Genomic DNA, 26534 nt, shown 5'->3' with positions numbered 1-26534 from the left:
CTAACCTGTTAAGATTGGTTCTCATACTGGCTCTGTCTCTTCTTTGATTTCAGCTCCTTTAACCACTGGGGGGATTCTTCTGCCCCTCTAAAACATTAAAAAGTAATTAAGAGTTGTATTAACAGAGTTAGTAAACCATCTTTGTCTAAAACAAAAAAAGACCCCAGCCATGTTCTGGTGGATCTTGGCATAATAATGGCAATCCCAGTATCACTGATAAAGTGGCAACAACACAGAAACCATGTTGATGCTTGTGTTCAGAATTTGTAACACAATACCTTTGGTGGAATAAAATCAAAATAAAACTATAGCTCAGGACCCAAGACCAACAGTTCTCCTTTGGTATCTAGCTGTACAACTTATTATTAATATTTATTGTTTTATATAGCGCCATCCAATTCCATAGCGCTGTACAACTGTTTACTTCATCTGTCAGTAAAGCAGTGTATTTAAGATCTTTATTTGAGCAAATGATAGTGACTTGGTTGGGGGGATTAAATGTATGTAAATGCACAGAATTTAGTCTTCTCCCAATGACTCTCTTACTGGACTGCAATGGTCGCCCCTACCCAGGAGAGAACAGTATAAATCATCTCACCTTTCTTGCTTATCTGTTGAAGTGGGAAGGAGTTTGATGCCTAAGGTTCCTTGTGGGAGAGGTGACTTTGGCGACCTTGATGGCTGAGCTGGTGATTCCCCACTGCTTTCTGGTCTTTTCCTGAGCTGGGCCTATTTGTACAGAAAAATGCTAAACTTTATTATTATTATCTTTTATTTTTTAAGCACCAAGTGCTGTACAACTTAAACGAGACGGTTAACACATACATAAGAAATATATATTAATACATACAGACACATCAGTAGTTGGGAACCCTGCCCGTAAGCTTGACATCTAGCCTTATGGTACTTTACACAAAATTCCTGGATTTTGCGGGCCCCGCTTGTGAGTTTACAATCTAACTTTACAAACCATAATATATATTTTAAACAGAAATTATATTACAGAATTATTTTGCAGGCTTCTTTGTGCTGTCTGGAGGTAGGGATGCTTTCTCTTGATCCCTGTTCTTGTTTTTATTATTTTATGTTATTTTTTTCATGGAGGAGGCAGGTTTATCCCCCCACTACAGTAAGGACAGCCACGAGCACATTACTTCTCCTTTCAACCTGTCTACACCAATATTATTACTGGGGAAAAAACACAAATTTAAATTTTCCTGGCCACTGTTTCTATATGACCATGACTATAAAGAGGTTAGGTTAGGGATTGCAATTAATCAGTCTGGGACAAACACATTGTAACCAACTGAAAAACTACATTACCATCAAGGTGGAGGGGTTCATGCCGGGAAACATTGGCATTCTCTGAGGCTGAGCGGAGATCCTTTGTGGTTTTTCATCTTCATCACTGTCCTCTTTCTTATCTGCCTTTTCTGCTATAAAACCCAATAGTCATGTTAGGTCGTTAAACAAAATCAATGTCTAGAAACACATAGAGGAACGTTTATCGTAATTTATGACAGTGCCATTAAACTAGAAATTGAATCTTGGCCCGTCAATATGGGATCAGACATCCACAAATGCTTTCAATTTTCTCTCAATTCTTATCCTACTAAATCTATATCATGCAGATGTTATCAACGTGTGTGGAGTTTTGGCTTTGGAGCTCCGTGTACATAAGAAGCTACAGTCTCTATACATTGCATCCATCAGCATTGGATGGTGTGTGTGTGAGATGGATGTTTTGGTGATCTTGTGTCCATGTGTAGGAATATTACCTGTAGAATCTGTGTACATCCAAGGGCTGTCTGCATCCTCTATCACTGCAAGCTGGCTACTGGACTGTAGTAAGCGGCTCCTGCGCTGGGACTGGCTGGGAGCACGACGTTGGCTCCTCCGGCTAAGTTGCACCCTGTTCTTTAATGCTGTGGAATCTAAGACCGACGTTTGCTGAGGGGCAAAAAAAAATAAATTAAAATACACAACATCAAACGCATATAGAGGGATTCTAAAGAACGCCTTAATGCATTTGCAAGAGGGATGCTCTGAAAAATAAAAGGAACATCTCAGCTATCATATAGATTAAAGTGCATTTAACGGCTGGAGTGTCCCTCTAATGGCTGTGCTATAACAGATATACATCTGAGTGCTTCTCCTGCACATGCAATAAAAGCGTAAACTAGCACTCATTTATAGTAGGCATATATGCACACACGTTTATATGCACATATATAACATGATACACTTCCTACGAGACGGCTCTCCAGCACGCAGAGCTATTAACCTATATAACTTTACAATGTAACCTGCACTAGGAGCTGCATTCCAAGTATTACATATTCCAGCATTTTCTCATTCATAGCTTAGATATATAAACATGGATTTTGTCTGCCATTATAAACAAGCCAAAATCTAGGTTTGATCGAGGGTTAATTGGCTGATCAAGTTTCCGACTTCCTTTCTTACAGAAACCATAAAGACTCTGCATACTCACTACCGACATCACATCTACCACTGAGTGCTATGTGTGAATGAGCTCAAGCTGAACAGAACCCAACGGCCACTTACATCCATAAACGAGAAATCCGTTAATCTGGCCTCTTTGAAAGAAGGGGTGCTCTCTGTGCCATCCGTCGAATCCATGTCCAAGCTGGAACGATCCAAGCTGGCATCATGCGGGTCAGTGATTGAGTCGTGCTGGTCGGTTTCTGTTTGGGACAGAGAGGACAAGCGGCTGTGTGATGGCTGCTTCCTGCTGGTGACATTCTCGAAGGATGGTGAATCTTGCACAAAGCTGCAAGAACAACAGAACAACAAACTGATTACTACCAAATCGTTAATCACTGAATTATAGAAACAGTAAATATAAAAGGTGCATTGGCTATCTGTATCTTATACTTAAAACATGACATCTAGTAAGTGTGTACCACTCCACATATTGTTTTGTGATACGCTATTCATATATTAGATGTTTAAAACACTGCAATAATCACCAACAGATAAGGTTTCAACAACAGCTTTAAAGAGCCACGGCTTTATTCCAAGTAAAAAATTGCACAAGAACGACCCTTTTATTTACATGAACACAGCATACAGAGCAATTCTTAACGTTATAAATAATAAACCAGTATGGTTTGTAAAACAATAAAAATACACAATAACCATATAACCAAGCATTAAATTTAAGTGGCCAGCTTTCTGTAGCTATCTACCACAGGGAGACCCATTGATATGAAGTCATTGAAAAGAAAATGTGGAAAGAAATGTACAAGAATATGAGGGTTCCCAGGGTAGGAAAGAGAGTCATGGAGATTTTCATCGCACAAAAATCCCTATTGCATAAAGACCAATGGCTATAAGGTGAAAATGAGAGGGGGGGGATAAGAAAAGTGACAGATTGGAATATTTGTCTGTTTACAATGTGAAGAAAAGTCCCAGATCTGTCAGTGTTTTATGACACAGATGGACTTCTGCACCTAATATTTGCCCCCCAAGATTTTAGGCTGCCAGATACTATGCTATTACGGGTGTTGCGGGACATGTTTAATAACACTATTCATACCTATATATAACTGCTGCAGTCATTAAGATCATCACATCCTACTGCAAGCAAAATGATGTTATACTAAACATTTGCCACTAGGTGGCAGGCAAGTACTAATTTAAATACCAGTAGATTCCTGCATACAGGCCAGCCATTAACGCACCAATGACCACTTCAGAGAAAGTCTTAATTAATACAGCGTAATATGCTCCGCTGTGATGAGGAAAGCGAATAAAATTGCATCTTGTTTAAATAATCTGCATTCATTTACACAATATTTTAAAATGCTAAAATATATTCTCTATTTTACTATTTACTACTGCATGATCGTAACCTTTCTGCTAAATACATAAGAGGTTGTGTAGCCTACTCATTGCAAAGCATGGGTGTGATCTCCAGAATTATAGTTTAAGGGTTTTATGATTTATCGTTATTAGAATATAATCAAAGAAATATGACTTTTCATCTTTGTACAAGTCTTAAAATCTGTTTTTGGTTGTTTTTTGTTTTTTTTGCCCAAAATGGGCCTTTTCCATTATTCACCTTCATTTTGTGTACATGGCTAAATCTGTAATATTTAAAGAGTAATAAAATGCAAACAATCTTTCTAAAGCCACAATTTAATACCGATCAGCATAATAAATGTAAAGAAGATTTTTCTATAGAAGATTCTAGCTGTCTCTTCTTCCTAACTGGCACTGCTAGATCTACGTATAGGATCAGCAATGTACATTTTAGCTACGGTGAACATGACATCAAAACCTAGAGACTAAACCTGCCCCAAAACAAGAAATAGCAAAGCATACATCACAGTCGCAGAGCAATGAAGTAGGCAGGGAACACAAGAGTTCATAGAAAGTTCACACAGAACCTGAAATATATCTTCTTTGTGTAGCAGTTCTACGGAATTAAGTGTGTATTTGCTAACGTTACGCAACTGCATGCTGGCATGAAGAATAATTCACAATGCTGGACAAATAGATGGACCCCCACCCCCCTACATCAAACAAGGATGTTGTCTTTAGCGTCACTTACATGGGGTGCTTCTAAATGGATAGGGGCATAGAAGATAGAAGAACCCACTTAGTTATGCTACAAACAGTTTCACTTTAAATGGAAGTTTATTCTTCTCCTGTTGCACGGACCCTAGTTCTTTTATTTTTCTTCCCGGACATTGGGATTGCCGGCACGCCAGCCATTTGGTCCAGGTTAGAAGTCAAAAAAATCCATCCCTCTCTTCTGCCAAGCTGCCAAGGGCAAGCCAGGTCTAAATATGAATCCTTTTATATATAGCATCCCCGGGGCTCAACTGCTTAGTTCTTTTCACAGCAAATAACCAAGATGGCAACTGTCATTCTCTTTGCAGAGCAGGGAAAGTAAGGAAGCACTGTTTAAATTGGCAAGACACAAAAAGATGCATGCTCAGTGTCTGTGTGCGTGCAGAGAAGCAGGTAAATCAGATGTGGATGAGTCACTAGCACTGATTTTGTTTTGAAAAAACACAATATTGTGCTATGCGGGGTAATGGATCAGAGATCCAAGTCATTTGTTCACAGAACCAGGTGGACAAAGTACGCCATTATCATCCCTGGCTCCTGATTGAATCTGGCCATGGATATTACACCGGATAAACTCTCCTACTTAAATAGTTTCCAGAAGGCACAAAGAAAGAGAGGCTGTGATTCCGGGGAGACACAGCCTTATCAGCTCCCTCTGCCAAGAAGCTCCATTTGGAGTAAATAACATACAAGTGTTATTCCCAGTGTGGATGACTGACACAGGAATTCCTGCCATGGCAGGTCATATAAACAAGCATGAAGAGATAAGCTGATGCCTTATGGAACCAAAGTACTCCCAATTGTGTCCTACTAAGGAAATGAATATCACTGCAAAGCGAACTTCATTCTGGAGCTTGTAAATATTTGGATTTAGCTCCAACTTAAGAGTATGAATGCACACGTCAGCCACTGTTTTATTCCCTGCTGTAACATTGTCATAGTCCTAATGACGCACTCCTATTAATAGGCATGTAGCCACACTGACTTCGCTATAATAATGTCATTATCCTATGCTGCCTGCGACAACACAAGGTTCTCTGTGCTGTACCCAAACAAATTAAAGACGCCAGCAGCTTTAAGGAACCAAGCATACTGGGCATTTTGGTAACAAGAGAGGAATAGAGCTGTATGTGTCCCCCAGACAAAAATACAGACAAGCAGAATTATAATATTTCATAGAATACATTCACACACACACACACACACACACACAGTGGATACAAAAAGTCTACACACCCCTATTAAAATGCCAGGTTCTTGTGATTTTAAAGAATGAGAAAGATAAATCATGCCTGAACTTTTTCCATGTGACCTATAACGTGAACAATTCAATTACAAAACAAGCTGAAATCTTTGAGGGGGAGATATATATATATATATACATACACACATATATATATATATATATATACATACACACATATATATATATATATATATATATATACACACACACACACACACACACACACACAAACAGAATAAAAATCTAAATCATAGCAATATGTGTGGCCACCCTTTGCCTTCAAAACCAGATCAATGCTACTAGGTACACTTTTTTAACCCCTTAACATCCATTGACAGGTCGGGCACGTCACACAAAAACTGTCACTTAACGAGCAATGACGTTTTAATAAACAAGCTCAGAAAGTGATCTACGATCAACGATCGCCTCCTAAACTTCAAAGGTGTCGATGAAATGCCTTGAACACTCACCACAGGACGCGCTGTGACCGCTCCGGAGAGCGCCCCTAATTGAGGTCCCATTCCCTCATTTTCATTTGTAAAAACTGAACAGAAATATTCATTGAGGCAGTCAGCTAGACCTTTATCCTCTTCTACATACATTCCTTCTTTTGTTTTTAATCTAACCAATCCTTGTTTTACTTCCCTTTTCTCATTTATATATCTAAAAAATGTTTTACCTCCCTTTTTTACTGACAGGACAATCCTCTCTTCTGCGTGTGATTTGGCAGATCTTATAACTTACTTTGCTTCTTTCTGCCTAATTCTATAGATCTGTCTATCTTCCTCCCTTTGGGTATTTTTGTATTTACTAAAGGCTAACTTCTTGTCTTTTACGATTTTGGCCACTTCTGCAGAGTACCAGCCTAATACATAAAACAACTTTTAAAAGTTTGCCAGAGGGTCTCCAGACCCTCTAGGGAACTCTGGCTCTCCTTGCAGGTTGAATACAGGTACTGCATTGAACCATGCAAGTCAATGGGGCCCAGCTTTCTAATCACAATGTGATTAGCGCTGTATCTTCCCAAAAATCTTGACATGGAAAGAGTTAAAGTAAAAGCATTTCAAATACAGAAGGGGTGTCTAATTTAACTCATGCATGGGTTTGTCTGATATCACTGCACTCAGGAGATGTTGCTGATACTGATGTATACCTGGAGCTATACATTTCTTCCCAAAGTACAATTTGTGTGGAAAAAAAAGTACAAAAAAAAAATAAAAATACTACCACAAACATTGGCAAAGGCTGGTGGTAGAATCTCATGCATGGAAAGGGTTAAAATACTACCATTTGAAATACCTTGGGGTGTCTAGTCTTAAAAAATATATAGGAAATTAGATATGATAATAAAATACTATCTAAAGAAAGCCCTTCTTGTCCTGAAAAAAAACAATATATAACTTGTGTGGGTACACTAAATGAGCGAGAAGAAAATTACATCTAAACACGGGCACCGCAAAAGTGTTTAAAGGGTACAAAAGGTAAAACAGTCTGGTCCTTAAGGGGTTAAGGAACACGGCAGGTAGGTTGTTCCAAACATCTTGGAGAACTAACCACAGTTCTGTGGATTCAGGCAGTCTCAGTTGCTTCTCTCTCTCAATATAATTCCAGACAGACTTGGTGATGTTGAAATCAGGGCTCTGTGGGGGCCATACTATCACTTCCAGGACTCCAGGACTTCTTGTTCTTTAGCCTGGAGATAGTCTAATGAATTTGGCTGTGTGTTTGGGATCATTGTCATGCTGCAGAATACATTTTGGGCCAATCAGATGCCTCACTGATGGTATTGCATGATGAATAAGCATCTGCTTGTACTTCTCAGTTGTTTCATTGTTTCTTATAAATCCCCAACTCTATTTGCAAAAATTCAACCCCAAACTTACAAGGAACCTCCTCCACGCTACACCCAAATATTTAACAATTTGACTCATCAGTCCAGAGCACCTGCTGACATTTTTCTGTACCCCAGTTCCTGTATATTTGTGAATAGTTTAGTCACTTGGCCTTGTTCCCAAGTAGGAGGTATGGCTTTTTGGCCACAAGTCTTCCATGAAGACCACTTCTGCCAATGCTAAGCTGAAAGCACTGCCGGACATCTCCGGATTGCAAAGGGAAGTAAGCATGATGTGCCTTTCATCTGCCTCAGTTTCCTGCATCTTAGGCCCTCAACATTGCCCATTTTGTTGTGCTTCTTCAAGAGAGCTTGTAATGCCTTGACATTTCTGCCTGACAGAGACCTAGGTGATGCAGTATAACTACCTTGTGTCTTGTTGCTGTGCTCAGTCTTGCCATGGTATATGATGTTTGACCTTAAACTGTCTTTCCTAGTCCTATATAATGATTTTCCTAAACTCTGGCTTCCTGACTACGGCTCCTCTTGTATATCTTGTCTGCGCACCTTTAGAGCCTGTCCCTGGTCTCGGAGGATCGTCAGAAAGTCCCACGGCCACTCAAACCCAAAAGGCTCAACCTGAGGGCGAACCGGTTTGAGAATGAAGAACTCTTCTGCGGTCATAGGGCTTTTGATATGCCGAGTTTTACAGGCAGAGGGTTTTTGCCACTTTTCTTTTTACTCATTGTAAGCTTAAATAGATTGACAATGACAGAATTCCCTTTATTCTCTGAACTGCAACCAGCTAATCACAACTCAATTACATTAAAGTAAATTTCTTAAAATGTACATATAAATGTCATCTAATGGAAAGGAATGACTTACAAAAGCAAAAATGTCAACCATTTTCATACTATTTTAACTAAACGTACTGAGGCATTCTTTAGTCCCGATTTTGATTCTTTGTATCTCAGAATTGAACGGAGAAGATTCCCTAGGTGACTGTGAGAGCCAAGTAAACTGTATTACTTTATAGCGAACGTATCGAGCATCATAAGTGACTAACTGTACGAAAATGATGACCCATATCAGGTGCGGGGAGATTCCATTCTTTCTTAGCTTTATGGAGAGACAGAATTGTCATCTGTAACTTGGGGCAAACTACTGGGGCCAAACATAAGTTATTATCCTTTACAGTTTATGCTTCACAAGGTACAGTCAACTTACTCAGACAGAAGCATATCTATGTGTAAGGATGAAATGTTTGTTCTTTCAAATAGGTTGGTAACTCTTCCTTAAATGGTCATTATTCTGTGAATATATCCAACTGAAGATGTCCAGAATTGATCACATGAATCACACAGTGCTCAAGGCATGGGCAGTCTAGTGATCTATAACATTGACTTCTACATCCCTCAACGTACCAGTGATAACTGTCCATAAATAACGCAATGTTCCAGGCTCTTACATCTGTCTGGATTTTATAATCCTCATGCACCTTAAGGATTTCTGGGATAACTTTCCCAGACCTCTCCATAGATTCTGTACCATGCCTTCCAATCTTGTCCCATTAGCTGCAGTTTTGATGACATTGCAACATCTGCAGTAGCTGCCACATTAAAACAAATACTAAACTTGAGATTCATAAACAGCATAAACAAAGCGAAGATAACATGTGATGCAGAGGTGTTAATTAGTTTTAATTTAAGACTAGAAGCATATTATTGTCCAAAATGTCTTGGTATGCTGGAGGGACATACCAACACATTATACAATGCTCTGCTTTCAACATTGTGGAAATTGTTTGGGGAGTGGTCTTTTCTATTCCAGCATGATTGTGCCCCAGCGCACAAAGCAAGGTCCATAAAGACATGGTTGGATAAGTTTGGTGTGGAAGAACTTGACCTGTCCGCACAGAGCCCTAACCTCATCCCCATTGAACACTTTTGGGATGAACTGGAACGGAGATTGCGAGCCGAGCCAGACCTTCTTGTCCAACACCAGTGCCTGACCTCACAAATGCTCTACTGGATGAATGGGCACAAATTCCTTCAGAAACTCTCCTCCAAAATCTTGTGGAAAGCCTTCCCAGAAGAGTGGAAGCTGTTATAGCTGCAAGGGGGGGGGGGGGACCAACTACATGTCTATCTATTTAAAAGTCCCTGGTACAATGGTATAATGGTCAGGCATCCCAATACTTTTGTACATATAGTGCATATAAGAACATGGGTTGGTCTGCAAAACCTTTTTATTATAAATATGTATTTGGCTGCTAGCAGGCACTATATGCATGTAACCCAGTCTAGACACACTTATGACCAAAGAGCCATGCATACCAACATAATTATTGCGTTATATAGTGTCATCATATCCTGGCATGCTGTACAATCTATAAACGGGACAATCGATAAACAAGTAGAGGATCAACGTTTGTTTCAAATATAGTAAAATATTATAATAATTAGTGTTTATATGGCTCACAATGGGGAAAAGGTATACTTTCTCAGAAACAGACTGCAACAAAGAACAATAGCATATTTGTGCCACAGTGTTCACTTGCAGTACAGAAACATTATACAGGTCTGGAAGAATTTCTGCATTGCAGGTAGCACTGGGAAAACCTTACAATTTCTAATTAATGCACAACTTCAGCTCAACAAGCTGACAGTGTATAAAAATGTTAATGAACCAGAAAATCACATTGCTGTAAATTAACCAAAACAAAAAAAAAATGCCAATCTGACCACGAAAAGGTTTAGGAAAACTAAAGGGCAACTAGAATTGTTTTCTCTATTATATTTTCAATCTATGCTTTCTGGTGTTTGTCATGGCCACCAATGTCAATGTCATAAATAGCTCAATGGGGAACAGGGGAACAGACCATGAAGTTGTGTTCTGTAAGCTTTCCAAGAGTAAAGGTTCTGAAGTGTACACCTTGGTGGCTCAAACTTGGTTGAATAATAAACTACTAAGTATTTTCACCTGAAAACAACTACAGTTCACACAAGGTGCACCCAAATGAGCTTTACTATAACTAAAAACCTTGTGACATGGAGATCCTTGAACCCCAGCAAGACCGCAGGCATGAAATTTCACCCACAACTAGATGACCGTTTGCATACGGACTGCCCTTACCCATCATCATTCTGTTGCTGGTCATGGCTCCATGTGCCATAGCGCCGGTCGGGCTCTGGAACAAGGGAATCGGTGTCCTTGTGGGTTGAAGAGGTTCTCGTGAAGCACTGTTTCACTTGCTCCTGAGAAGTCAAATGAGAAATGTAATCAGGATTAGGTGGATGCATTTGTGGCTATGATGCTGCAAAGAAATAAACAGTAATAAAACCTGAACATTTTAAGTTCACATCGTACAAAACTCATTTTAACCCTCTAGGAGCCTTGGTGCATTTTGGTGCACCAGCAACACTAAAGGACCTCGAAGGAATTATACATTTCAGTTTTTTTGTTCCAGTAGTGAAAATGCTTACACTATTCTATATAAATAACAAAATAAAATCGAAATGGGCTTTGGTCACTTAACTTACAACAAAAAATGGATTTGATGTTGCAGGGCAAAAAAGGAACAAATGGCCAGAGGCAACTGCATGTATACTAGACGTATTTCAGTGGATATTTACAGATGGTTTATGAAGATTTTGATTAACAATCAGCTAGTTTGCCAAAAAAACTTAAGCCCCCCCCCCCCCAAAGTATTTTGTGTTCTTTGATAATTATGTAACAGAATACATAACTGCGGAACTGGTGGTCAAGAAAGGGTATGACTTTTGCAAAGCTCAGGTAAGAAAGCATAAGAGTTAAATCATTAACATTAACACAGACACTTTCACGCTTGTGTAGTTAAAGTATGCCTGCTTCTAGACTGACCTAGATTTTTTGTTAGTATGTTTTTTTTTTTAATTATTGCGCTAAATACAGGTTAACACACATTCTACAAATGGTGTTGTATGAGAACTTGACATGGGGCCTATTTATGTACATTTGGCCTTATGCCCCAGATTGTCCCATGGCCTCTATAATTCTGCAAGTGGTATGATGTTGCAGAATAACTGGGGTAGAAATGCCCTGTGGCACCATGTATCTGATACAATCTGTCTAGCCCAGCCCTAGATGTTAAATAACGGCTAGCAAGCAAATTATGAAGGAACATTTAGCTGCTTAGCATTATGTAACTACTATGAATAAACATATCACAGCTAAAGAACAACAAGAATATGCTCACAGAGAAGCTCCTAACCCCATGGGCACACTGCTAGTTCAGGATTTAAGGTATCCATAAGACATGTACCGTAGACAAGCCTTCAGGACCAGATTTTAACTGCTGCACTATTCTTTTATTTGGCTACTCTCGATATGACATGTGGATTCCCAAACCTTTTTCCAGGTGTTCCAGACACCGTTGCATTACTGCAGGGGTCCTGCTTTATTGACACATCGGGAGTGTGCAGACATAGTGATGAAACCAAATTTCAAAAATGTGGCACCAGAATTTTTTATTTTTACATTAATGACCCTTAACTGCCCACGATCGGCAAAGATGTTCCAAAAATCAGGTCTGACAGTGGAACCATTAAAGTTAATTATGCTACATGGCAGGGTGCCACCAGCTCCCAGAATTTTATGTACTCTTGACTCATCATTCATTCTTTATTCACAATATCTTTGCATCACATCCGAAATACATTTCATTACCACGGGGGGCATAGTACTATTAAGTGAAGCATCATATCCATCGGCCTTAAGGAAATCATTACACACCTTAATATAAGATTTAAAAACAGACGACGACCAGAAGGGTTTTACTCTGTACCCGTCCCTTACACCGATAAACGTAGAAATATGACGTTTCTACAGTGTTAGTGGCAGAAAGAAGCAAACTTGATACATTTTATTTGATTGCAAACTTTGGACAATACTAAGGCCTCTTCTTTTGACACATTATATCATAAGGAGAATGCTAGCACCTTAAATACCGAATGCTGAGTTGAGTCAAGCACTTCGCGGAGGGACAGCTCTGCACAGAGACTTCATCTGCACATCCTTTATCCCAAGTCGCTTGTTGCTCAGCAACCAGAAACAAAATAGCCTCCGGGTAGCACGCTGTTCCGCTCCGAGGAGTTTTAAGGCGATTCTATACCCCGACGCATGGGAACTCATACAGAAGTATGCTGGGATGTGGCATCAAATTACACAGGTTTACAGAGATACTCTCTGCTATACGTAGAGGCAACTCTTGATAACCTCAATGTGTTTTACTTTAGAAATGTCACAAGTGGGGCTATTTCTCTTATTAGATTTTTGCAGCTTTTTGGGGTTTTATACACATTGTTACATATATGCCACTGTTGGTTGCTTGAAACATATCATACAGAAATTATAAGTAGATAGATGGTTAGGCCAATCTTTTATATATGTTTGAGGGCTTTTCAGGGGGATCTTCTCAGTAAAAATGGTTTCCTCGTTCTTTTGTCAACAATTTTTGTGTAGTAATTTCTTTTATTTTCCCTGCTTTTCACATTTTCAGGAATTCTAGATTTCCTTCCTAAACATCCCAAATCTGCTATATTTTAATCCAGACCGTGTCTCCTATTTTAAGGTTGATCAAATGACTCATGTGAAATAGAGGGAATACAGGATAGCATGCGTGGTAGGGCCAAGATCACAAATACATATGACCCAGCATACAGAACTGTAAAATGTTCCATACGGGACGATGGATATATTTGCTTAAAGAGCCGAGGTCTTTATGAGATGACATTTTTGAGAAACAGGAATGATAATAAACAATTAAGAATAAATATCTGGAGTAAGGTGCAAACACAACAATAAAGAAATTCTATGGAAAAGACGTGCACCACCTGGATGTCCTAAACCTTGATGTCATGCTATCCTAAGAGAAGTTAGGATCTGTTCACTAGTCTCTATGTTGCCTGTTTACTACCCACGGGTGCCCTCATAAGCAGCATTTTTCCATTCAGTGATAAAACCTGGATTTTTCTGTAAAATTAATTGCTAAGTTATAGTGTTCTGGTTGCTTTCTTTCTTGTAACTGTTCAGTACCTACAATGGCCACTAAAAGCATTGCTAATGGAAATCATTAGTTTTTAGTTTATTTTGCTAAAAAGATTGCAGGGAAAAGGGATTTTAAATATGAGTCACTTTTGAAAATAAAATGTTTTGTATATATGGAAGGGATGTGGGAAGCAAGTGCGATACATGAAAGTGAAAGAGTGGTTCTGGATTGTCTTCTTGTTGTGATGCGCAATGTTTGGAATTACAAATCCAGTGTGACACAAAATACCAAACTAATACCAGACAGTTTCTGGCTTACAAGTTAAATATTGAAAACTGTGATCGGTAGGTTGACAATTTCATGGTGGTTAGTTTCTCTAGTACAGGATGACTACTTTAAGTAAATATATCTTACTTTGGTGTCTAACACTGATCCCCATTGATCCATCTCTCCTCGGCTTCTAAAATAAAGCTAGTGGCTGCTAAAATTTTCTGACTGGCTATAAAACAGAAATCAGTCTAGCCCTGATAAAAGATATTACACCTATAGGGCATGGTCTCTAGCATTAGGGAGCAAGGCTGCCCCTTGCTAATTATACTGACGCATGGCTGTTAGCCACCAACTCAGGCAGTTTTGTCTCAACACAATGTCGGATCCTGCATGGATCGTGAATGCATCCACCACAACAGGGCTGTTGTCATACGGTTAGTAAATAATCCCCTGCTATACAACATGGTAAGGACAAACATCCTTCATTTATTCAGCACTACACTCAGGGAATGGGACTGAATCCTGCCCACACCACTAGGAATAGTACGGTTCTTCCCCCAAACACACACATTTTTGTATTTCAGTTTACCATGGACTTCTCATTATTTTGGTAATTAGTGAAGAAAGGCAGAGGCAGATGGCAACACTCACTTCCTACACACAAGTACAATATAGAAATTGTGTTTGCAAAGCAGAGAGCTGCAATGCTTAAATAAAACAGCTGTGAGCGACGACACATTGGAGGGGAAATACATTGGGTTTGGAACTGATTACTTTGCAGTGTGTACTCATAATAATTATTACTTTATAATAAGCATGGAAATGTTTCAAGAAAATATTACAATACTTTCATAGGGGTTTATTCACTAAAGGGAGAATTGTCTTTCAGCTCCTTGACCTCACTATTAAGGGCCATCATTGGCGGGTTTCTCCAGCAAGAAGGCTAAGCTGGCCCCAAAGAACATTCAACGGTACACCATGACACAGTTACAATAATTAAATCCAATCATTCCATGATTTGCAACTCCTGGTGGTTTAGTGAAGAAGCAGTGAGACATTTTTCACTAACACAGATCAGACTTCTGCTCCCCCAACTTTATGCAACATACACCAGCGACCTTGACATGCTATCAGCAGCACTGGTCTCTGCTCCCTGTGCACGAGAAGTCGGAGACTTACACCTCTAACAAGCCACCTTATTTATAAAGTAAACATAGCTTGTGAGTCTGGGTGTTTATTGTACAGCATCATGAAAGGAGGCAATATTCAAAATGGTGTATAACAAATAGTTTATTTACGTCTTTTTAACATACAAAAGCATTTGGTGTGATTGCTCACTTAAGTAAAATGTATATTTGCCATTGATGGTCTAAGAAACCAAAGCTATGTATAATTCTAACCCAAACTCAAAACTCCAGATTGTAAATCCGCAAGCAGGGCCTTCTTTACCTAACTAATCTATTTCCATTCTTATTCTATTCTGGTCATACCTGCCAAGTTTTTTCTCCTTTTTGATGAGGCTATGAAATTTGGAAATTACTTTAGAAGAGGATGTTAGAAGGGAGGGGAATTGGGGACATGGAAGTAATTGCATCGCAATTACATGAACAGAGCCTTTACATCAGGAACAAATGGGCCTAATGGTTCTTATCTGCCATCAAATTCTATGAATGGAGAAGTCAATTTTTTGTACAACCTAGAAAATAACCATATTGTTTTCATAAACACTGGACATTTTCATAAAACACTGCTTGTCACGGGTGTATGCAGACTATATTGTATTAAAGCTCTAAGCATGAAATGAAATGTAATAATCTATCCATTTTTGAAATTAGTTTCTCTCATCAAAAAGGTGATCAGTCAATTAATTTCGGCAATTAAGTAACATGCCCTTCTTCAGAACATGCGGCGTATATTGACTGTTGAAGAATTGAGTTATGATCTTATCTCAGTCTGCTACCCAAACATCAAGGCTTTGTCCTACTGCATTGTGGCAAACAACACAAAACCTGTTTCTTCATTCCCAGGAGGGGCAATCTGACTAATAAATGTTTGCAGGAAAAAAGAAAAACCACCCAAATGCCACTTTAAAAGAACCACTACTACTATTAATGCAACTGCTAAATATTATCTCAAAACCAAATCAAATATTACCTTTTAGTGTAGTGTCATATGTATCTACACCAAACAGTATTCCATCATCACAGGAAAAATGGTGTGGAGACAGACTGAAGAAAGTGGATATTAAATGTCATTTTAAAGGGGGAGGAATTGCCTCAAGATTCTAAATCTGACTGCTACCCTGGGGTCCCACTTTGGTCACTACGCTCCTGGTCGGTATATATTAACTTGTTTTGTTCTGTTTGCTTTATCCTTTAAGTCTAGGTAAAATTCAGAAAAAGAAAAGAAACAGATTTGTTGGTTTTCTTCTAGACTCCAGGGGTATTTGTAAGGTCCCTTATTTTGTTAAGTTGTTGACAGCTGAGAACATAATTTAATATTCTATTATGTGCTGGGCACAGCTGACAGAGAAGTTTATAGTCTCCCATAAAATTCAAATTTCCTACATGCTGCTGTAAATTATAGCTTTAAAAATCAGAGCCTGAGAAAAAGTGTAGAAACATTAGGAATCTCAAGGTATTTGCTCAAAAATTCAAAACAGGAGATAGAAAATTCAAAAATCAAGAACAAGATCTAATCGGATTTCCAGTTTGGCTGCTGGATTAGGGTTATTCACACCGACGTTCTCCAAGCAACCACTTTAGGGTTTTTTGGCACAGAACATGTATCTAGAGAACAGGTTCTAGGTTACGCAGCCAATAAATGTTTACACAGTACAAAAAGCGTATATTCGTAACTGGCACATGAAGCTTAGATGACAATAGCATTATGAAATTACACTATTCTAGAAAAAAAGCATTGATTTTTTTTTTTACTATGTGTCAGATGGAAAGAAACACATGGTGCAAGCATCAATTAGAGGGCACCTTCCATCAAAGCAGGCTGTCTATAGCAGCTCTAGCTATTGATGAAATACAAACAAACTCATTTCCATATGAATGGGAAGATCCAATATTCCGGCTGAATGGTAGGAGATTTAATCAGTAGAGGAGAGTGGTGGGGATTGTTTGTAATATATATATATATATATATATATATATATATATATATATATATACATACATACATACATACATACACACACACACACACACAGTATATAGGTTTAACACTACTAACACCATTAGCAGACAACTGGAGGACAACTGTCATTCTGTAAAACATCATAAAGGCCAATAACTGGTTTGCATTGCAGACATTTATCCACACAATTTTAAATGTATCCCAAGCAGCAATAATAATAATAAAAAAAACACCAATAACCCAGGGCACATCTCATTAAATGGAGAGGGAATGTTTTACTGCTTCACTGTTGACATTTAAAGGCCAATGACACGATGTTAAAGGGAATATTTCCATGTGTGTAAGTCACATGCTGGGAAATCACCATAATGTACGATGCGTTGCACTGTATTTTCCATATAATAAACCGTTTTGGTTATGGATTTCCTTTATTTGTGTATAGATTTCAAACTTTAAAAAGGTAGCAATTCATCCTATTACGTTTTACAGCACATTTTCAATAAAGCATACATTTTTTAATTCTTTATCCAAACTTTAGCCTACTCTCCCTTTAGAGAACGGACCCCAGAGATCCTTGCTTTATTTTTGTGGTTTGCTTTATAATACGCCCAATGCGTCAAACGAAGAAGGGAGCGAAAAAAAGGGAAAAAACGTAGTGTATTTTAGAGCAAAGCATCCGACTCAAGGCCTGTACGTACTGCAATATTCCAGACCAGTGGTCCTCAAACAGCCCAGGGTTTATAGATTTTCATACTGAACGCAAAGTCGTGAAGTAGAAATTATAAAACGTTATTGGTTCTGACAACCGCTCTCAAACGCATTCTAGTTCAACTGATGAACAACCATTCTGGCAGCAATATCATTATGCCAGGATTTTCCACTCAGGCATTCTCTGTTTGTGGTAGTGTTCAGTATTGAACGAGCCAACATGCTACCGGCCTGAAACAGAGGTTGCCAGGTGGCTCTACAGAGGATTCCACTCATTCTTTCAATTCAAGGAAGAGAGATGTCGAGAATAATGTGACAGTCCCTTTAAATGTTGCATCTGCATGAGTCCATTGTGTGGGGCACAGTGAAAAGGGACGGCAAACATCTGTACTCCTCAATCCCCTATTTATGTAGGTATATATCATATGCTTCATGTCACCAAGGATGCGAATATGTGTATGGGTTATTTTTCTCCATATGTTGTGTTATTACTGTTGTCATGGAAACATCACTATCACTGCAAAATAAAACCGGTTTCTTGGTTACTGACTGCAGACTCGCAATTAACTTAAAGTTAGTGAGAGCATATATTAATCTCTTATTAGTATATAGCACAGTAGGCGATGTGCATTAAGCCCACTCATATTGTGTGTATATATATAAATATATATATATATATATATATATATATATATTGTGACAAACCCTATAGCAGGAGGGCCACCATACATGTCACTTTTAGGTGTCCTAAGCACAGTCCTCTACGGCAATCAGTCTCGGAAACACCAGCTTGTAACAAAACAGATCTATTTTTTTTAATTGCTGAAACCCCAAACACCAAATCATAAAAAGAAAACCTGGCTCCCAATCGGAGCCCTCTCTAACTGAACTATGCTGGTCCAGACTGACCAGCCTAATCACCCACTACCTCAACCTCCCCGCCAGACCCAGCTACGCCAGGCTCTGGAAAACCTCCCCCAGACAGCACACAAAATGTCCAGGCAGGTATTGCCTCACTTGGCTCAGGGATGGTCTTCTTCTTCAGGGCCTCTCCTTGCCCTGGGAGCTCAGGGAACTTCCTCTTCCCCCAACAGTCTCTCTGAGTATCAGGCTCCAGGGGTTTTTAATGTCCAGCACCTGATGCCGGCCCCATAGGAATCCTGGACCGGATCCTGCAGATTTCTTGCCTCCTGGAAAACCCGGCATTGAATTTCCACAGCATGGGGAAACGGAGCATTGGCCCACCCTGCTCTCCAATTGCTCCATCCCAGGGACCCATATTTATGATCTGGATAGCACCTATACCCAAATGCCACACTAAGCATCTCCCTGGAGTTTACACTGTCACTATATATATATATATATATATATATATATATATATATATATATATATATATATATATATATATATATATATATATATATATATCCTACATGTATTCACTAAGGTTCACGTTTGCAGTTAATTTATAGAGGTGACTTGACTGGCTCAAAATCACTGGACTAAGCCAAACATTGTTCGTTTCTGGCTTTCCAGAATACTAGAATATCATTATAGAAATATAGAAAGGTTAGTGCGAGAAGGTTTCTGGAGTCACTGCTCAGTTATTTAGAGAAATCCTAAAACTAGGTGTGTGACCCTGAATGCCTGGACACCATAGCCCAGATTACACCAAAAGGGAACAATATCTAATGAGAATATTTCCAACACATAAATGTATCTCTCTGGTGACACAAGATAAACTGCGCTACTGAAAAGTCTAGAACTGGTATGTTTTAGCATTACATTTGTATAAAACCCAAGCTGACAAAATGTATACCTGTACCGTAGTTTGTATGTAAATAGGACACAAGTCACATTATAACTATATATTTCTTGTATAAAAATATCATTTTTTAACAAACCCTTTTGTTTATTGCGGGTTTTATTCGGCAATAAAATCTCTTAGTGGTTTCTTACCGGTTAATAATATTGCTGTAAGGAAACACTGTCACGGCCTCCTGAAATATGCCTATTGTTCTGGGTTTCTAAAGGCTCTTTTATAATTCACTTCCATTCCATATTCCTTTGTAACACATGAGAGCAAGAAAAGGAAGTGCTTTCAAAAATGATTATCTGGAAGGCTGAAGGACTGAAAAGGGTAACACCTTCACTCCAGTGTTCTTTTTACATTTAAAATGTACTTTATTATTTTGCAGTGTAAGCTTTCTTAAGGCAAATCGCACAATTGCGTTACGGAATATACAGTACATGTCAGCTTGTTAAAGGAGCAATACTGCTTATACGGAGTGAGAGCAATTTGCAAGTATTAAAGTCAACTTTGCAATACAAAATATATGTATATATATATATACACACACACACAGACATAACACAAATAATGGGTTTGTTTTGCTTTCTATTAATGCCTAACCTTATGAAATGTGACTTCAGAGATACAGGACTCTAAGCTTTTACAGGCCTATATGCACGGCACATCTGGAGCGAGGAGGCTTCAGAGATGTACAGGAATTAAGAATGCATTGGCTTTACTCAACTGGTTTACAGCAGATTTCAATTGGTTCTTGGAAATTGCCTCTTTTTTCCCTTTTATTATTGATTTTCAGCTACTGGTTTATACCCCCATCTCACTGGGGACCTCTTATCCCCCCCACTCCTAGCTGGCATCGATTACCGGCAAGCACATGCAATTTGGACCACTAAGTCCTAAACTCACTGATTTAGGTTTATATCCATATCGCCAATGACCCGAGTATGATCCATAATTTACGGAGTTGTTTAACAGACTTAAGGGTGTGTTTAACAGAAAAGGGCTTTTACATTTGTTTTAAGATGAAATAAAAGAGTTTGTAAAGTACAGTTGTTAGGTTTTGGCAAAAACAAAACAAAAAAGGCCAGTACGTGTTCTAAGAATGCTCTGTGCTTCTATCAAATGTTTGTTTAGAAGGAGGGCCTATTGGCAAGCAGACGGCAAAACTGCTTACGACTTTGACCCTTTGCCAAGCGCTCATCGGAGCTATATCATGAAGCAAAGACATCACATTTTTACACGACACTAGCCTGTGCAGCCTGTAATTGCCACGGCTTTGTTCAACAGGATTTTTACAGGGTTAATCAATTATATCTTTCAGCCCAAACACAAGGCTACATTAAACACAGTGGTAGCCAATCTTCAACTGGGACCTCAAAATTAAGTTATTTAAAAAGGTTTGTATTTCACTGCTAGAGATGCTGCCTGATAACTTACCCTTAGTGATGGCAATCGGGTAGAAGTAAAGCTGCCAGGAGAGAACATTCACAAACTGCCCGTGCATTCTCCCTTCCTGCCAGATTAAGTTCTGCCCAGCGCATGCCACTGACACAGCAGGAACGCAAAGGTAAGGGGGTAATTATTCTCAAAAGGAATACAAAATTAAATTCTATCGCAATAATATACACAAACATTAGGCACGACGGTGCATTTGTCTGAAGCCTCTTATGTTTACGAAATGTGAAATGTTGGAGGGAAGAGCTAAATTAGATTTGTATCGGATTTAAAATATCACCCACCGCAGCATGTGTATCATATATAGCAAAGACAGCCTAATCAAAGGCTGTCTTTGCCCCTTTATAACCGTATCATATAAATGGAGTTTTGTGAGTTGCGACTAAAGCAGTTGTCGGTGAGCGACAACACCAACCGCGACATGGCAAAAGTGTGGAGCTGTTCTGATTCTGCAGCCAACAGTGTGATATATTAAACTTAAAAATGCTTCTGCATCTCTCTGCAGCCATATAAATAGCAGGCAGGCCCAAAAGCCAAGCACTCAGCCACTTCCACACTTGTGGTGTCACATACTGTAATACTATCTAGATCTAAGGGGGCTTGCTGGATCTGCATTAACCTCTTGTGCTCTACAAATAGAGCAAAATGTATATATACATATACGCACACACATACATATGTACGCACACTCAAAGGATTCTTTTTCTTACATAGGAATGCTCATTTGCAAATGTATTGCTCAGTCTAAATTGCCTCAATACTCTTACAGTTTTGCTCAGTAACACAATATTTATTGCTTGATTACACATAAATTTCATTATTCAGAAAATACAATCCTAAAACTATCAAGTGTATGGTTCCTGTGCAGACACTCCTGGTACAAACCTTAATACTTAAACATACACAACCACTAATCTAGGCTTCTGTGCACGTCTAAAGGGGGCAGGATAGAGGGTCTGCGGTGACCATGCTAAAGGAAGGGAGTAGAAGGTCTGTTCTGCTTGAGATTCGAGACTATCTCCTGTTCCTCTGTGGGTCTACTCTTTCAGTCACTTGCCATGTTGCTCATATGACATCATATTCTAGTGCCATCAGACACTGACAGAATAGGCAGCCTGTGGAGCAGATGGCTGAGATCTTTCTTCCTTGCTGGTGCAATCTCATACCCTGATCAGCTGAGACACAGCCACAAAGTTCCTGGGGACTTGAGGAATTTTCGCAGCTGCATGCCATTCAACCTAGGCAGTTCTTTTCCAAGAACCAAGAGATTACCTTTTGACCGAAAAAAAACAATGGAAAACCTTTAGCATTAGCTCCACGAGATGTCCAATGATGTCCCAGTATTGGAGGAGGGATTAGTGTTTTCTGTAACCACTGTGTAGGAATGACGGGCTTATTTCCCTTTTCTATCCCTTAAGGACCATACATAATACATTATTAGGTATTTTAAAGCTGATCGACCATCTTACATTTTCATATAAATTATAACCATTAAAATATTCTATAGCTTGTACTTCCAGGGGGATCAGTTACTGTACAAATATATATATATAGGGTGTAATAGGGTTGGGAAAATAGACACTTATTAAGTTAAAGAATATTACACCACCATAATAGGCAAGCTTCTGGGGCTTCATCAATTAAGAGTAAAGCTAAACCAGTATTTCATTTCTAAGATCCAAAGCGCTTAATATGGGATCTTTTGTACAATTTCAAGAGAACCAATGTAATCATATATTTGCTTTGCATCTATGAACATTGTATATGCATATGCCTTCTCTCAGACTTAGGGTTGTTCTAATGCTCTGACATCTTTCTTGAGCTTCCAATGACAAACTTCACGGGCTATGGAATTGCTGACAAATACGATCATTCTCATCTGCAATCGACCGAACCCCTGCGTCCAAGAGTCACTGAGCTGGACAGCTAGTTTTGTCAGGGGGAAAAAAAATGATTTCAAGCGTACGCAACGGCCGAGATCTGGTGACCCAAATCCGTGCACAATTAGATGGTGAGAAAATAGCAGTGTGTGAAACAGTTTGTTTTCTTGGAGATATATTTCTGATTGGAAGCATCACCCAGGATAGAAAGGTAATTAAATGCACTGCAACCACGGTAACAAGAAGTTGAGCGAACATTAACATGTCTATCAATAGTACAGATTCCTTTACCTATCATCTGCTGAGAAGCTTGCATCATGGCTGTTTTTATAGCCAGCTGATGACTTTAAAGCAGTATTGTCTGTGACCTGTTTGTGCACTGCACTGATTGCCTTGGCAGGGCTGTATAAAAGTAAAGACATCCTACAAATAACACACAAAAAACACTTGGGGTGGGCCGTGTGTTTGTCATCGAGAAATCATTAACCTTCAAACAAGTCAATGTTTGTTTAAACTGCTAGAAGTGTTTGAAAGGTTACCACTAACTTGGGAGAATTTCTATAAAACTTTTGGCTCGTGTCACCACCACTAATGTTGGATGTTGAGCTAGAAGTCAACACTGAAAAGGACAGAACCTGTACCTCCCAGTATAAATCAATGTGATCAGTATGCTTCTCGGAAAAACTAGCTGACAAACAGCTCAAAAAGGTGCTTGAAAGGGTAAGAGTCTAATCTCCCTCTCCAACCATGTCATTTTATAATGCGACTAGGAATATTATTATTATTTTATTATTATTTATTGTTTTATAAAGCGCCAAATTCCGTAGCGCTGTACAATGGACGTATACAATCTTTCAAATATAAACACAGTTTCCTTAAAGGAAGACATGGTTTTATGTGCAGCATACACTTCATTCTGTAGCAAAGTTTAAAATAAATAAAGCTGAATAGTACACTTCTTAAGAATATTTCGAATATGCGCATATAGGTAGTCAAGGATGGATTCCCATCTTCCATGGTATGTGATGCGCCTGATTTAACACTCAAAACCTTTAATACGCATAAAATCCAGAGAATACCAATTTCTAATTCATCCATAGTTAAGGCTTTAAGTCTTATATATCTGAAAACACATTATGCTCATGTTTCCGTGGCAAGCGCAACCTAACACCAATACAAATACACTAATTTAATAGAACGGTTTAGAAATTCAATCTTGCAACAATCTGAGTATTTTACTCTGGGAAGCAAAGGCAACATACCATTCTACACAGAGTGCATGTCATCTGTCTGATGTAATTATACATTATGCAGGGCTAAAGCAGACCTTGCTTAGGAAAGTCACCAGAAGTGTCTGTTTATACGGCGTAATAAGGCTGGTGAGAAGTCACCTGCAACTGCCTATTTAGTGATCTATATCTCAAAGATGCAAACCATGAGATGTTTCCTCAGATACATTCCTTAGAGGTAATAAAGGCCAATACGTAGATAATAAAACACAGACTCTCTATAGGGTCATGGTATGGGGTTTGTGGGCCTATCTGGCTTGAATCTCAGTAATGGAGCCAATAGAGCTCAAAAGGAGTACGCCTGTGACCTAAAACCCAACAGGGCATTTTCTATAGCTCCAAGCAAACATTTAATTAAAAGGGAAAACCAGCACATAGCATGGTACTATAGCAGGGTAGCTATGAATTTGTAGCCACATTATTATTATTTATTGTTTTATATAGCGCCATCAAATTCCATAGCACTGGAATTGTTCAGTACACCAGTAGAGGCTGCCTATATATATATATATATATATATATATTAGTATACAGTCACCAAATATACCATGATATTATAACACTACTTACACAATGTCCCGCCGCATTATTTTATTATTGCTTCCATCTGTCCACTCTTGTTACAAGAGGACCAGTCACTAGCCAAATGATGTAAACAGCCTAGCCTGAGAACTAAGGGATCCATACTCCAAGATAAAAGTCCCCCCTCATCATGGCTGCCCATCAACATCTTCCACAAGCCCAAAAAAACAATTAGAGCCTAAGGGCTCTAATGCAATGCAGACACCTTGTATATGATGAGTATTGCTGCAATGAAACAGCTACTAATAGGCCACTGGTAGGAAACTATGGAATCTGCTGGTACTTCAAAGATAAATCGGATTGTGGGATCTAATACATACAAAAGTTCAAATATGGAGGTAAGTGAATACACCGGGATTAAACATGTTATTCCCTTCTTCCTTTCTGTTGCAAATCCTGGCACCTTCATTGATCGCTATTGAAGAGGTGTGCGCTATTGAAGGTATATATCCAACTGCCTCCTGTCCACTACACCAACAATGAAAGCTGAAATGGGGGAAAACAAGCTCACCATCCAGTCTTCTGTTAATTATACTTGGCATGTCTCTTTTTAAACATTTAATTAACTTCACAAAAAACCCTCTAAAATAGTGATAACAACTAAGAATGTTATTGAAAAGTATATCTTAGAGCTCTACAATATAATCTAATTATATATATATATCCCCAGGCTGATATACCCAAATATAGAAATAATGTATGAGGTTTTACCAATTCAATGAGATAAGCACCTCTGAAAACAAAATAGTTTTAAGCAAAAAAAAAAGTATTTTAATTCCGTGACATATCTACAATGTCCAGTATGTCAAACTGTCTTGCTCTATGATAAAGGTATGAGCTTAGATTTTTTTTTTTTTTTTTTTTAAATGACTGACTTGGTATGTAGAGGAAAAAAAACTTGCTCTGATGACCTTTCATTGTTATGTTACCTTAGGGCATGTTGGGTTATGCTACATAGCTTAAGTTCCTATACTACAACTCCCATAACCTTGCATTTTTTTAAATTAAAATACATTTATCACATCTACACGGGGTATAGCTGTTCTAGAAGGTTTCTGTTCTTATGGACATATAAAGAGACTGATTCCAGAAACAGATACCAGTGAGAAGCATAGCTTACAGGGTCAGTCTGGTCGGAAGCCGCATGCCTTTTCCTCAGGGAAGAGAACCGCTGCTGGCTCCTGACTGAAAACCTCCGGAAGGATTCCCGACTGCGGGAGGCGAAGTGTCGGAACGATGATGTCCTTTTGAAGGGGTTCCTACTTCCCCCATCGATGCTAGTCCGCTCCTGGGCGACAGCAGTTGACATCACACTGAGGGCTTCCTGTAGGGACCTTCGCATGGTGCCCATCCATTGATTCATGTGAGTGTGTGCCACCGTCAGCTTATCTCCAAGATACTCCATAATCCCAATGTTCCCGCAGAAATAAAAATCACAACCACTTCCCCGGTGTTTTCCAGAAAGTCAGTCCGTTACTGTTTTTTTTCTCATTGAAAGTGCAGCGTTACAAAGTATACAAATGAAAGTGGTATGTATAAAAGCTACAGTGTAAAAAGTACTACAAGGTATCTGGACCCCTATGACCTTATGTAGCCTCCTTGAGCTGCCAGCGATGGCCAAGAACTTGACCAAATTGAAAGTTACTTAAAATTACTACAATCTCATCTCACGCCTTTAGTCGCTGT

The 26534-nt window shown here is 38.9% G+C and overlaps 1 protein-coding gene across 1 annotated transcript; it reads right to left on the bottom strand.

Moving 5' to 3' along the window:
• Positions 1-8: 8 nt before the first annotated feature.
• LOC149290207 (uncharacterized protein KIAA1671 homolog) lies at positions 9-26253 on the bottom strand. Its single transcript, XM_089489440.1, has 7 exons — positions 25969-26253; positions 10815-10936; positions 2569-2794; positions 1779-1950; positions 1324-1436; positions 599-729; positions 9-87 (listed from the first exon to the last, which is right to left on the bottom strand). Exons 1-7 carry the CDS (start codon positions 26251-26253, stop codon positions 9-11), a joined length of 1128 nt encoding a protein of 375 aa, XP_089345566.1.
• Between the last annotated feature and the right edge of the window lie 281 nt (positions 26254-26534).

Source organism: Sceloporus occidentalis, unplaced genomic scaffold (genome assembly GCF_023333645.1).
Source record: "Sceloporus occidentalis isolate IW3139 unplaced genomic scaffold, rSceOcc1.0.p SCAF_40, whole genome shotgun sequence".
Lineage (NCBI taxonomy): Eukaryota > Metazoa > Chordata > Lepidosauria > Squamata > Phrynosomatidae > Sceloporus > Sceloporus occidentalis.
The sequence above is the reverse complement of the archived record's forward strand: the minus strand, read 5'-3'. Positions and strand labels throughout refer to the sequence as shown.

Excerpts from the sequence above, each read along its gene's own strand:
- LOC149290207 (XM_089489440.1), bottom strand. The coding sequence starts at position 26,253 with ATGGAGTATCTTGGAGATAAGCTGACGGTGGCACACACTCACATGAAT. Across the intron at positions 1,951-2,568 it reads CGGATTTCTCGTTTATGGAT|CAAACGTCGGTCTTAGATTC; the intron begins GTAAGTGGCCGT and ends TTTGCCCCTCAG. Across the intron at positions 1,437-1,778 it reads GATGTACACAGATTCTACAG|CAGAAAAGGCAGATAAGAAA; the intron begins GTAATATTCCTA and ends TGGGTTTTATAG.